Source organism: Hyaena hyaena, unplaced genomic scaffold (assembly GCF_003009895.1).
Source record: "Hyaena hyaena isolate Hyena2069 unplaced genomic scaffold, ASM300989v1 scaffold_29, whole genome shotgun sequence".
Taxonomy (NCBI): Eukaryota; Metazoa; Chordata; class Mammalia; order Carnivora; family Hyaenidae; genus Hyaena; species Hyaena hyaena.
Window position 1 is genome coordinate 1060888 of NW_024080661.1, and position 14081 is coordinate 1074968.

A 14081-nucleotide genomic window follows, 5' to 3' on the forward strand; every position below is an offset into this window, starting at 1 on the left:
CTTCAAACATGAATATCCCCATTATAAAAAGATCTCCAGCATAAGTTTTTAAATAAGTTCCTCTCTTAAATCACATAACAAGCCAGTCACTAAAACTGCGATTTAAAAACGGTATGAAGACAAACACAAACTTTGTAATGGAATTAGGAGCGATGATGTTGCCAGGACTGCTCGAATTCATGATAGTTTCTAATATTTCATCTTCGGTACATGATTCTGCCGTCTGTCGCTCTAAAAGAGTAAACGTTTTTCTTAATTCACATAAATTCGATCATAAATTTCGAGACCTTGAGGACTGGTGTTGCTAAAGTATAATAATATGATGACACAAACTAGCTTTTATAGAAGGAGCCAAGGAGTCAGCTGAATGTCGTAATTTCCACTCCGCCAGCGCCTCCGCCTACTCGTTAAGACACGCTTGTTTCTCCCGCCAAAGTGGCGTCAGGATCAGGTTCTCACCAAACAGAGCCCTGATTGGAGGACGGGCAGGCACTAGAGCCCATTGGGTGCCAGCGGCGGTCTGGTGGCAGAGGGGCGGGGGAAGCCAAAGGCCCTTCAGCCTCGCCAGGCACCCCCCCACCACCAAAGCTCGCCCCTCCCCCAGCTAAAAGGAAGGGTCGCCCAGCTCCTGCACTGCACCCCCTGACCCCAAGGGGCGAGGTGGGGCCTCGCTGCATATTCCAGGAGCAGAGGGTAGCGCGATTACCCACTCCCCACCCGCGTCCTCCCGATCACGCACAGGGAGACCCACGCCCTGCGGCGGCCCCCCAAGCCTCCCTGCAACACCCGGTAATGCAATCCACGGGGGCGGGGGAGGCGGCGGCAGCGACAGCAACAGCGGCGGCGGCGGCAGCGGCAGAAGCAGCACTGCCTCAATCTAGAGACAACCAGAAAGAGGAGGAAAATGGCTCCGAGCAGGGACCGCCTGCTGCACTTTGGGTTCAAGGCGACAGTGAGTGATAGGGGAAGGGAGTTGGGTGGCCGGGAAGGACATGTGTGGCTGCACAGGCTACTGGGGAAGAAGCGACAAGACTTAGGATACTGGGAGGACTCGACAGAAAGCTCAAGTGCTTGCTGGGTTGGTGCGTGCTGTTTGCCCGCGAAGGGGATTAGACGGGCTCCGGTGCTGTCTGCAGTTGTTCTGCTTTCCTCACTCGCGGGTCCGCGAGCACGCGCGCACTCGCACCCTCCCCACAGCCCCTCCCATACACAAATACACAGACAGATAGGCACTTCCCTGCCTCTCCTTCTCGCGGTGGACTTGCGTGCCTTGGAGGCAAGAGCGGGCTTGCGCCGCCGTCGCGCTCCAGCTGCTCCCGGGCGGACTGTCGCGGGCTGCGCCCGGGAGTGGGGGAGGGGTGGTCCCGCGCCGCCGCCGCCGCCGCCGCCGCGCGCTCCTCCTCCTCCCCTCCCCACGCCGTTCCGAGGCCCGGGCGGCTCTGCCCAATGAGGAGCGGCGTTGCTGGCAGGTGGGGAGTGTTTTTGTTTTGGGTTGAAGTTGAGGCTGTGGGGAGAGAAGAGCTAGCGACGAGCAGTCGTCGCAGCCACCGGCTCTGCGGGAGGTGGAGGAGGCCCCGCCGGAGCCGAGAGGTTTCCGCTCCCCGCTGACCGCCCCTGCCCGCCGCTCCCCCACCTCCTCCCGGTCCCGGAACTCCCGGGCCTGCCTGGGGCCCCCAGTCTTTGCACTCCGCACGCCGCAGCACCCGGCCCCGGCCGCACCCGCCGACCCCATGAGGAGGGACGTAAACGGAGTGACCAAGAGCAGGTTTGAGGTGTGAGCCTGGGGAGGGGGCTGGGGCGGCGTGAGCAAGGCGATTCCCGCTCCTGTGTCCCGAAAATTTCGCTCCGCTCAGAGCCTCCTCCCTTGCCTGGCGCCGTCACCCACCGACCGCTGGGGCTGCCAGACTTCTTCCCCCTTTTTCTCGACCCGAAAGCCCAGTGCAGCCCAGCTTCTCTAGTGCTCCCGGCTGGTCGCCTCCAGCCTGTTCCACCAGCGGGCCCCGGCAAGGGATTAGCTCTGGCGCCCTAATTCCCCCCTCCCCCCAGTATCACTCAGCTTTCCATTCTTTACACAACCCTTGGCTTGCCTCCCTCCACCCGGCAGAAAAAGCATCACAGCTCCGATCTGCCGGGGCGTGCTCGCTTCTTTCCTTTCTGCCACTTTCTTCGTGAAGCGAGAGGGAAATTATGGGCCAGGGGGCCATTTCTCCGAGTTTGAGAGACCCCGGTTACACTAGGGAAGTGGGGGCGGTAGACTGGGACGATAGAGACGAACACGGGTTTTCGGTGCTGTGTTTGGTTTGGGTATTGTTCTGATACTTCCTCTTCTTTCCCGTTTAGTCTGTACTTTTGTAGCTCATTGTTTCTGGGAACTCTCAGATGTGTGCAGGCTTTGAGGTCGGGATGAAGGTCTGAGAGACTTCAGAAAATCCGTTCTTTAAGAACTTTTCCTCCTCTGGCAAGAGGTGTATGGCTGTGAAATTGAGGACTGGGATGAGGAAATAGGAAAACCTCTAAAAGCGTCTTTAGTGAGTAGTCCGTGTTAGGGAAGGGATTTCTTTGGAAGTGAAGTCTAACTATAGACAAATTGCAGTAGTGTGGTAGTATACCACAAGGTTTATTGAGGCTTATTGATAAGAGAAAGAAACCTCAACAGCAAGAAGAGTAAATGTTACCTGGCCCTTTCTGGCAGAGAATCAACCTGACCTGGGATCACTCGGAGCTCAGTGTCCGTCTCACTTGGTGTTTTTCTTCATTTCCATTTGAAGGATGAAATTGTAAGACGGTGAGACAAAAGTTTCAGGAAACTTGCCAGCGAGGTGCAGAGGGTGAAATTGTTACCTGAGGGTCTTCAGTTTAGTCTGTTCCTTGGTTTCTTTTTGTGATTGTGGGGAAAATATTTTAATTTACTCACAGAGACGTAGGGAGGAGGTGTTTGGGTGAAGTTTAAATTCAGAGCAGGTGACTATTACTGTTGCAGGTGAGGGGTGGAGAAAATCAAGGAATTGGCCTCCTTAGAATGTTCATACTTAATCGTAGGAAGGAAATATCATAGTAGATATGATTTGGTGTTTAATAGAACTTTAGCTCGTCTTAATGTAGAGAGACCCAGTAAGCTTCATTTTTGGTGATTTGCCATTCAGCACTACTGTAAAAGTCAAGGCCATCCTTAAAATTACTGAATAGAGTTTTAGCAGTTAACAGGAATCTTGAAAGAGAAACCCAAATACTGAAGATCTGAGAGGAGAATAGCCTTTTGCCATTGAAGTCTGCTCTTTATCATTTTGCTCTTTTCTTCTAGATTGCATGAGTTATTGTTGGAAGGAGTTCTTTTGTATTGTGTGTTTTAAAATTACATTGCTACATCCTATTTTTATAATTATCTTATATTTTAATTTGTAGTTTACCTTTAGTCGTGGTACTATAGTAATAAAAAACGTGTTGCCTTATTAAGTATATCTATTACCTTAAACTAAAGCAACTGAAGCTTTCTAAAGGTGTCTGATAAGATTAAAAAGCGGGGGGAGGCGGTGCCTGGGTGGCTCAGTTGGTTAAGCATCAGACTTCAGCTGAGGTAGTGATCTCACAGTTCACCGATTCCAGCCTTGTGTGGGGCTCTGTGCTGACAGCTCAGAGCCTGGAGCCTGTTTTGGTTTCTGTGTCTCCCTCTCTCTCTGTACCTTCTCCACCCCATGTGCTAGCATGTGTGCTCTCTCTCTCCCTCTCTCAAAAATAAACATAAATTTAAAAAATAATAAGGGATAAAAAACCCTCCTTGTACAGTATTTGTGATTAGCTTTTGGTTTATAAATAAACATTTTAGTCCTTTATTATGATGTGAAGTGGTCCTTGCCAGAATACAAATAGGAAGGGGTGGAAATGATATGTGTTAATGAATTTCATTATCTGAATATTTCTTAAAGTCATTTGCCTCTTTTTTTTCCCCTCCCATCTACCTCTTTACTAACCTAATTTATAAGCAGTAAAACAAACTGGTCTCTTCAGAAGTAGTAAACTTATTGCTATGTCATTGAAAACATTTTAATATTTAGTTCCAATGGATAAAAGATAATAGACAAGGTAAAACAATCTCTTCGTATCTAAAATATGTACATCAAATTACTTTTAGTGTTTAAAAAATTTTTTTTTTATTTTTTGAGAGAGAGAGAGAGACAGAGCACAAGTGGGGGAGGAGCAGAGAGAGAGGAAGACACAGAATCCAGAGCAGGCTCCAGACTCTGAGCTGTCAGCACAGAACCCCACACGAGGCTTGAACCTGTGAACTAGATCATGGCCTGAGCAGAAGTCTGATGCTTAACTGACTGAGGCACCCAGGCACCCCTCAAATTATTTTTTTTAATTCTCAAAATTACAGAATGGTTTTTAAAGGACTGATAATTTTATGATTCTAAGCAGATAGCCAATCTCTGAAGAAATTTTTGTAGCAAATAATAACTAATCTCAGATTAATTATGGTTAATACAGAAAGTGAAAGATTGTTTTCTTTTTCTTAGCCACGTTGTTTTCTGGGTGAAAGATTAAGTTTATCCTTTTATAGTTGATTCATTAAAATCTTTCTATAAGGAATATTCCGTGTATTATTCTTTTGGGTGTTGTAACTGTAAGCCACACACTTTAAATCTGACGCTCAGGGCTATAGCTGTAGAAAAAAAATTTAAGTTAAAACGAAGGGATAAGAGTACTTGTTAGCCAGATATGTAGCTGTAAAACAGCCAAGTAGATGACAGCTGGGTAAAAGTTAAAAAGATACAGAGATGTGAAAATTATTGTTGTTCTTTGATGTATCATTTTGGCATTAAATTTCTACAAAATAACCCTTATAAGCTAACATAGCTCTGAATGTGTCTCTCAGTTGAAATTCTTCATCCAAATACCTTTTATTACATAATTTACAGTGCACATTGTTTTGTGGGAAATTTTGATAAATTTTCTTTCAAACATAATACTAATTATTGAATCCTACATGCCAGACACTGAGATAGATGTTATACTTCAGTTACTCTTTTACTATTTTTTTATTTCTTAATTTTTATTTTAAGTAGGATCCATACCCACCATGAGGCTTGAACGCACAACCCTAAGATTAAGAGTCCCATGCTCTACTGACTGAGCCAGCTACATACCCCTACCTCAGTTACTTCCAATTCTCATGGTTCTGTTTCACAGTTGAGGAAAGCTAGGGCCTGAGAAGTGTTCAAGTTGCACAGCTAGTAAGTGGGGGAGCCAAGATTCCAATCTGCATTTTTTAAACTTCACTCTGTCATTCTGCTCTGTTTTTAGCATAACATAGCATCAAAGCCCATAAAAAGTGGAAAAGAGCTTTCCTAAATTTCTTCTCCCGGTATATTTTATTTTGTCTTTGCTATCAAGAATGGAGCTGTCCTTCATTTTACGTATTATAACGGGTTATCTTCACACTCAGTGAGATTAGTGATAGACGTGTGTAAATAAGCTAGCCCTTGAATCTAAGTTTAGATTTTTTTTCAGTAAAGCCTCTCCATTTTGTTGTTTCTCTTGGTAGCTCCGTTATAAGATTATAGTACTGTTAAAGGAAAAATTCTAACTTATTTGAGTTTATTAAAAAGTCTAGCATTATCTACATTGAAAACATTAACTGACATCACAGATACTATTTACAGTTTAATCAATGCCTGGAAATGTTAAGATTCACATAATTAGGAAATTATAAGCTCCACTTTGGGTACTTTGAATCCCTGTTCACTATTGTTTTTCATTATTCCTTACTGCTGCTTTGATAAATGTGTAATATTATAGTCTGTAAGATAGTACTTATTTGTCTGCTTCATTTTATCAAGTCATTTTATCCAAAATAAGAATAATCATAAAATGTGGTATGGCAGAAAGAACATACTGCGTTAGGAGTCGAGAGAACTGATGTTAAGTAATCTTCATGTTTGCCACCAGCTAATTATAACTTTGGTCATTTCTTTTCACTTCTCCAGTTTGGTCATTTCCCTCCTTTGCAAAACAAGGAAGTTAGAGTCCATTATTACGGTTCCTTTTGTTCCAGAATCCTATGAATCTGTAATTTTTTAATAAAAACAGAGGACACATTTCGTTGGCTGTATCTTCTAAAACAGCCACTCCAGTATATTGTTAAAGTTTGCAAACAGAGTTGCACAATGCTGGTAAGGCTGCAGTAATTACCTTTTTTCTCTCTTAAGGATTTGTCTTCTAATCTAAAGAACATTCTGGATAGTAAATAACCATATTTTCCAAATTGATAGATGTGGAAAATGTCACATATTTTTCCAGTGAGTGACAGCCATTTGTTTCATGCTATTTGAAAAGCCTTGCAGTGGGAAAGAGTACTAGTAATAGTAAGCAGTAAGGGATTTTTTTTTTTTTTTTTTTTACCACTTTAGAGATTGGTCTGACATTATACAAAGTCCAAATTAGAGGTCTAGGATTTGGGGCCCATTCAGACAATCTTTTTTTTTTTTTTTTTTTAAATAGTGTTATTGATGTTAGGGTGCCTGGGTGGCTCAGTTGGTTAACTGTCGACTTTGGCTCAGGTCATGATCTCACGGTTCATGGGTTCGAGCCCCCCATCAGGCTCTGTGCTGACAGCTAGCTCAGAGCCTGGAGCCTGTTTCAGACTCTGTTTCTCCCTCTCTCTCTGACCCTCCCCTGCTCATGCTGTCTTTCTCTCTCTCTCAGAAATAAATAAAACATTAAAAAAATTTTTAAATAGTGTTATTGATATTTATTGTATAATTATGTCCCTTTTACCTTTGAAACATGGCACATTGTTTCATGTATTTATATTGTAGTCATTCATTATTTAAAAATCAGCATGTCGCTTCATACAGTCTACATAAGCCATTACACTTTGAAAATTACGTTTTCCATTAAGTTGTTAAAAATATTTAGCTTTTCAAAAACTTTACAAAGTATTCCTTTTTTTTTTTTTTTTTTTTTTTAAGTTTATTTATTTACTTTGAGAGAGACCATCCCAAGTAGGCTCTGTACTGTCAGCATAGAGCCCTATGCGCGGCTCAAACTCCGGAGCCATGAGATCTCGACCTGAGCTACAGTCAGATGCTTAACCAACTGAGCCACCCAGGGGCCTCTGTAGACTGTATTCTTGGTATTTAAGTCAGACATTCTTAGATGTAATCTATTTCTACACTGAAGATTTTCATTCATTCAATCAGTATTAGAAGTGTTTAGAAGTATTTACACTTTTAAATTCTTACGTTCTTATGTTTTAGGTCATTTGTCAGTTTTAGCTGTTAGTGTTGTCACTTTTTAACCCTAATTTCTAAAATCCCTTCTATTTAAAACAATTTCTTTAATGTTTTATTTATTTCTGAGAGAGAGAGAGAGAGAGAGAGAGAGAGGGTGAGCAGGGGAAGATCAGAGAGAGAGGGAGATACAGAATCTGAGGCAGGCTCCAGGCTCTGAGCTAGCTGTCAGCACAGAGCCCGACGTGGGGCTCGAACCCACAAACCGTGAGATCATGACCTAAGCCAAAATCAGACACTTAACTGACTGAGCCACCCAGGTGCCCCAAATCCCTTCTATTTTTATCCCCTGAGTGTCTCTTTCCAAATCTTGGTTGAGTTTTTCTTGCGAATTATTAAGTACTTTTGTTACAGGCCAAGGATTCCATTCCCAGGCCTTGGATTACCATTTCCCAACTGGTGACAGACTGGGAACTGAATTAAAATTTTTAGTAATCTAACTAGTCCTGTGGTTTTGGAAGAGTATTTTTAGATGTTCAAAATAAAATATTCCGTTACACCAGGAAAATCCAACGGAGGGAGGAAGAAGAAAGAATGCCCTTAAACTGACCAAATTTAGCTGCTTGTGCGTAGTTGTCTTTACACTGTTTTCCTATTTGGTCTTCCAGGCTTGGTGAATTCTTAGATCAGACCCCTACTGAAAACTGACTCGGAAAAATAAAGGCATACAAGTTGGTTTTATAGTTTCATGTCTTAGTGCACTTGTACCGTTTGAAAAAGATTTTAACTTAATAGCAACTAACAATAGGTGGTGGTATTGAACTGTGCAATGGTATTTGTGCTTGATTCATCTTGCTTAATTATATAACTTTTAAAAACGAAGATATGTATTCAAATGGAAATAGATCCAAAATGTATTTGCATTAGCTTTTGAAGACTTTCTGTTAAAAGAATGACTTTGCTGGGTAGTTATTTTTAGCACACATCTAATAACTACTTAGCAGGCATATGAGTGATAGCTATAGGTTAAGTAACATCTATTCCCTAATCATTTTTCCTCCAATTTGATTTTATGGTATTCTCTTGGATTTAATAAGCCTCATATCTGACAGTTGTAATCAGATGGAAACGTCATTAATCTCAGTCATTGTTGCTCAGTCTTTTAAGTTGCTGTGAGGTTAAAGTCACCAATTAAATTATGTTGGATAAGAATTTAGCCAATTTTGAAGCATGTATTGGCAATGTCTTCTGTCATTTTTGTCCTTGATCCCAGGAATTTCTAGTAGAACCTTAAAAAGGGAAATAGAATACCGTGAATCAGTAACAAACTGATCTCTTTTTAAATTTATTTTTTATTGTTTATTTCTGAGGGAGAGACAGTGTGAGCAGAGGAGGGTCAGAGAGAGAGGGAGACACAGAATCTGAAACAGGCTCCAGGCTCTGAGCTGGCAGTCACCACAGAGCCTGACATGGGGCTCGAACCCATGAACCATGAGATTGTGACCTGAGCCGAAGTCGAATGCTCAACCGACTGAGCCTCCCAGGCGCCCCATAACAAACTGATCTTATATTACTGTGGTACTAACAGTAATCGTATCTAACAATATGGAGGTGAAGGTTAGCAACATATCAGATGCATGCCCAATTTTATATAATCATATATACCAGCTATTATGGTATTTATTGGTTACTGTGACTTTCTGATCAACTAGAAGATGTAGACAGATATAATTTCATAATCGTTTATAAGGGAAAAAGTGGAAAAGCATTTTCAGTTGTGCTTATAATTTGGAATAAGGTGAAGTCATAGGTGTACCTATTCTGGGTGCTTCAGTGTTTGCTTTACTATCTGCAGAATAAGATAATTTATGTGGCAGGAAAGACAGGCAAAAAGAAAACAGTGAAATTTCCAGATTAGGGCAGGTTTTTTAATATGGAGTACCTGTTCTTATGTATATGTCATACATACACCTTGGTTGACGGTTTAGGTCCTGGGAATGTCATTCCCAACCCTTGTATATACCGAATTGTATATACCGAATTGCATTTACCAGTTTAGGCCCTGGGAATGTCATTCCAACCCTTGTATATCCTGAATTGCATTTACCAAAAAAGAGCCTGTTTTGTTTGTTTCTTGTTTTCTTTTTTCCTCTTTCAAGGTGGGTGGAAGAAAACGATTTGCAGTCAGATTAACAATTTAATGTTAACTGTGTTAGCTGTAAAGCTTTCCTAAGTTCTCTGTTAGAATGTCATCCTTTTTTTGGTCAACTTATTTTTGTTTTTTTAAATCATTTTTTGTCCTTTTATTTCTTGAACCAGATCATTTATATATTTTAATGTTCTAATTTTGAAGTTAATTTGAGTAGAAAGAGAATGAAACTGTTAAGGTGATGTCTTAAGGATTTTACAAATAGAAATAATACAGTTCTGAACTATGAAATTAGTGCTCACATACATATATTTTATAAATATGTGTTATATGTATATATAATATATGTATAATATATGTTTGTTTACTGGTATCTGTGTGTCCTTTCTGGACCTCCATTGTTGCAACCATAGGGTTCTTTTTGGCATGGAAATTCTGTGATTCTCTGTAAATAAATCCCTCAACTTGCTCTAGGTTAGAGATTAGATATTCAGCTTATTGCCAGTGTTCTTACATTTGTTTGCTTCCAACTGTTAGTAAAGACAAAACAACTTGTGTGATTTTAACCCATATTCTGCTTTGTAGGTTTTCTCTTTGCTTTTTTTTTTAGATTTTTAAAGTTTTTAAATCTCTGTACCCAATATGGGGCTCAAACTCATGACCCAGAGATCAAGAGTCGCATGGTCTACCAACTGAGCCAGTCAGCTGCCCCACCCATATTCTACTTTGGATTCCTGCTTGTTTTTGCCCTGAATTCTGATGAAAGTGGAGGTAGACACTGGAGAGAAAACAAAACAAAACAAAAACTGGTGTATCTATCCAAATGAATACCTTTGCCAAGAGGGCAAGGAAGAATGGATATGATTGCGTGATATCCTAGAGTTTAGTGTGCCAGGATTCATTTTCTTAGGATGTATGGTGTTTGTATATTTCTATATCGAGAGAGAATCTAAGAGCATTAGCTTTGAAGGCTGAGTTTGAACCCTGCCTTTGCCCCTTACATTTATCTATGTGACCTTGGGAAAGTTACCTAATCTCTGTGAGTCTCAAATTTTCAGTATCTAAAATGTATATAATGCCTGCCTCACTGGATTGTAAGGATTTAATTCTGTAATGTTTACGTAGCACTTAGCAAGTTGTCTACCGAACAATAAGGGCTCAATGATGCCTATTATTATATTACTCTGTGGAGTCTACCACACAATAAGCACTCAGTAAGTAAATGACGACTCTTATTATATTACTTTGTGGAGTAGAGTGTTTTTAATTAAACTTTTTGTAAATCATCATTTTAAGTGCTTTAAAGGAATTCACTATTTAAAGGAAAAATTCTATTATAAAGGAAAGAGTGTAACTAATTATCTCTTTATTCACCTGATTCAGTTTTATATATTGGGTTTATTAAACAGGAACAGCTATGAATTTTAATCAATCTAGTTGAAGAGTAGTAATTTAGCAGTGTTTCAATCTGAAGTTGATACTGCAACCGTTATTGTATTCATTGTTAGGCAAATGTGGGTAAATGTCTCCTAAAATGAGAATCTGGCACCAAATTGCAAGTTGACATTTAAAACACTAGATCAGTCAGCTTTTACCCAGAAACTGGTCATTCTTTCTTCACTGATTTGTAGAAAATAAAGCTATGGTGTGACTGCACATGGACAAGTAGAGATGCATTTATTTTTGAAAAAGAACTCTGCATCGCTAATACCCTTTCCCCACACTCATCCTTATCAGCTTTTTGAAAATTGTTTACATGTCCTTTATGTAAAGAAGCCCATGTTGAAAAAAATCACATCATAACTGTTTCTGCAACGCATTCATGGGAAGGAAATCTGACATATATCCAAATTCTTCTTGGATAAGTTAACATTTATTTAATATTATAACTTTCATAACATGTTCAGAATGGTGACTTCAGGAAGATAACGGACTTAATATTCATTATTCTCAGTCACAGCTGACTGGAGTACACAAAAGAATTTTCCAAAATCTAGATCTCTACGACAAAAAAATGCAGTCTCACTGAGGTCAAAACATTCCTTAAGAAAGAATAATTGTATTTAGATCATATGTCTCAAAAGGTGGATTATAGGCCCTATGTGACTTAAATTTCACCTGAGCTCATCAGTCTCTGGTCCAGACAGAAAAATTTGGCCAAATATAGGAATCAAGATCTCAAGGGATCTAATGTTGACACTGTTGTGAACTCAGTGAGCCCTGGGAAAATCCACTTACCTCTCTTTGTCTTTAGAACTCTAGAATAAGATTTCCAATATGTATTTCCCTAACTTAATACAAATTAGATCAATGTTAAAGATGAAACCTAATATAATGTTGTATGTCAGTTATAGCTCAATTAAATAAAATTAAACCTAAAACTCTTTCTAATAGTATTCCTTTGAGTTAAATGGACATTATTAAGAAGGAATACGTGAAACTAAATTTCATTTATAACAACTGAATGTCACAGTAGAGCTAAATAAGGAACAACCTGAATGTCAGAACCACCAGTGAAGTTTTTGCCCAATAGTGATGCCTTGAAACTGTCATCTCTAGCATGCAAGTTTCCTAGGAATTCCTAAGAGACAATGATGTAAATTTCTGTTAAAGAAACACTGGGATGAGGGATTTCAAGGTAACTTGTATTTGCAACCTGAACTCTATGGAGAAATAGACTTAACCTACCATGAATTTGACATCTTAAAATCAATATACACCTTCTATCAGGTTTCTGTCCTATCCTAGATATTTTTAGCCCTAGAAACAAGATGTAGTATCTAATATATGGCACCTAAAATATAGTCATTTTATAATTTGTATGTTTTACGTGATCAGATATTCAGTTTCACAATGAAACCACCAGAACACACTATATAGCCTCTCAACCTATGAAGAACATCAGAGAGCTCAGGAAAGCTTATTTGACCTTGTCCAGGGCATAGAGAATCTCGGTATAGAAAAACCAAGGTATACTGTTGGAGTTTATTACTATTCAAAATTTACTTAGCTACCAACTGTGTGTCATATTAGAGGTACTGAGCAGCTCTAAAATATTGTCTCTGCCTCAGGGAGTTTAGAGTCTAATTAGGAAGAAAGATAATTAGTGGGTTCTGGTAAATGCAGTGTTAGAAGTATGGGAAAGTGATAAGAACCAATTTCATGAAAAGCATTCATAATGCTTTTTAAAAGAAAACAAAATCCATTGACCCTACCTTTTAAAAATATTAGCACTTTTAAAAATACTTATGCTGTCAGGTGTAAAATTTTAAACATACAACTACTTATCCTTCTCTGTGACATTCTCTCCATATTTACAAGAGGGGACCAAGGGAAAAGATAGGCAGGACTTTATCAGTAATTTCTTCAGGTTTGCTGATACGTCTTTAGGGAAACAAAACAGTAGCACCACTAAATGGTACAGCTAATCAGAGTAACTGCTTCTCTCTAAAGCCAGACATTCCTCAGAGATTTAAACAGAAATTAAACAAGGTTAGAAAAAGAGTAACAGGAAAGTAACTCTTTCACCAGTAGTTCCAGGAATTCATTATATAGTACGTAGTTATACAGTGGTGCTCCGTTTGTTTTTCAGGCAATAAATAAGTCTTGTTAAGGAATTTATGAATGATTCTGCGTAATGCCAACCCTTCTATGTGTAGGGCATCTTGCTCACCCCCCTTCAGTAAGAGATATTTGAACTTCTCAACAAATTAATATAGTGTTTTACATATTAAAGAACCTGTTCTTTAATTTGATCTCATATGAACTTAAAAAAAAATCTTCTGTGTTAGACGGAGACTGTTTCTCTGCTATTTTATAGATAAGAAAGCAGATGCTCTGAAAGGCTGTTATTTTCCCAACATTAAATAGCTAAGTATAAAAGCCAGAACTTGAATCCATTTGACTTGAAGTCTGTTATACTCGTCTCTAGCGTATGCTAAGAATGGGCTGTTTTGAACAATTTATTCATTATTCTTCTTTTGATCCATAACAGGCATTTATAAGATGTTGGTTAGAACTGATTTTTAACACTTGAGTTTATGGCCATAGAATTGAGCAAAGATAAATGTGTGGGGGATTGCCAAGAATGGGAATTGAACCTGTACTTTGGCTCATTAGCTGTACTTACTAGCCTCTTAGCCATATTCTCCTAAACAGCCATGAACAAATATTCTGTGTAAATAATACCAAGATACCTCTGTAATAAATTACAGTTGGACCAAAAACTGTTAGTGTACAACCCATACATCTAATAAGACTGATCTGGGGTGCCTGGGTGGCTCAGTTGGTTGAGTATCAGACTTCCGCTCAGGTCATGATCTCGCAGTTTGAGATCCACATTGGGCTCTCTCCTGTCAGTGCTGAGCGTGCTTCCAATCCTCTGTCCCCCCCCTCTCCTCTCCTCACGCACCTTCCCTCCCTCCTCACGCTTTCTCTCTCAAAAATAAGTAAAAACATTTTTAAAAAACCTGATTTGATTACTTTATTGTAATTCTTCACAAAGACTGGGAATGAGATATGAAAACAGTCTAATAAGTGTAGAACCTTGAAAATAAGTTCATAAAGCCTTTTGCAAGTTTTGTTCTTGGGTGTTTTGACTTAAAATGTCTGGGCAACATTTTACTCAATTTCATGTAATGAATTATTATAGATGAAAAGTAGCAAAACAAAAGTAGCAATATGCTACTATTGAGTTAAAATAA

At 39.7% G+C, this 14081-nt stretch overlaps 1 protein-coding gene across 4 annotated transcripts in view; it reads left to right on the forward strand.

Annotated features, from left to right (window-relative positions):
* The first annotated feature begins 769 nt into the window (after positions 1–769).
* The window catches only part of FBXL20 (F-box and leucine rich repeat protein 20), a 93880-nt gene continuing 80568 nt past the window's right edge, over positions 770–14081 (forward strand). The window contains exon 1 of one of the 4 annotated variants that reach the window (XM_039227819.1): positions 770–952. In XM_039227819.1, coding sequence (XP_039083750.1) covers positions 905–952 — 48 coding nt within the window. In that variant the 5' untranslated portion in view covers positions 770–904. Of the gene's footprint in view, positions 953–1486; positions 1773–14081 lie in introns of those variants that run through there. The other 3 variants (XM_039227815.1, XM_039227816.1, XM_039227818.1) reach the window with 3 other exon arrangements.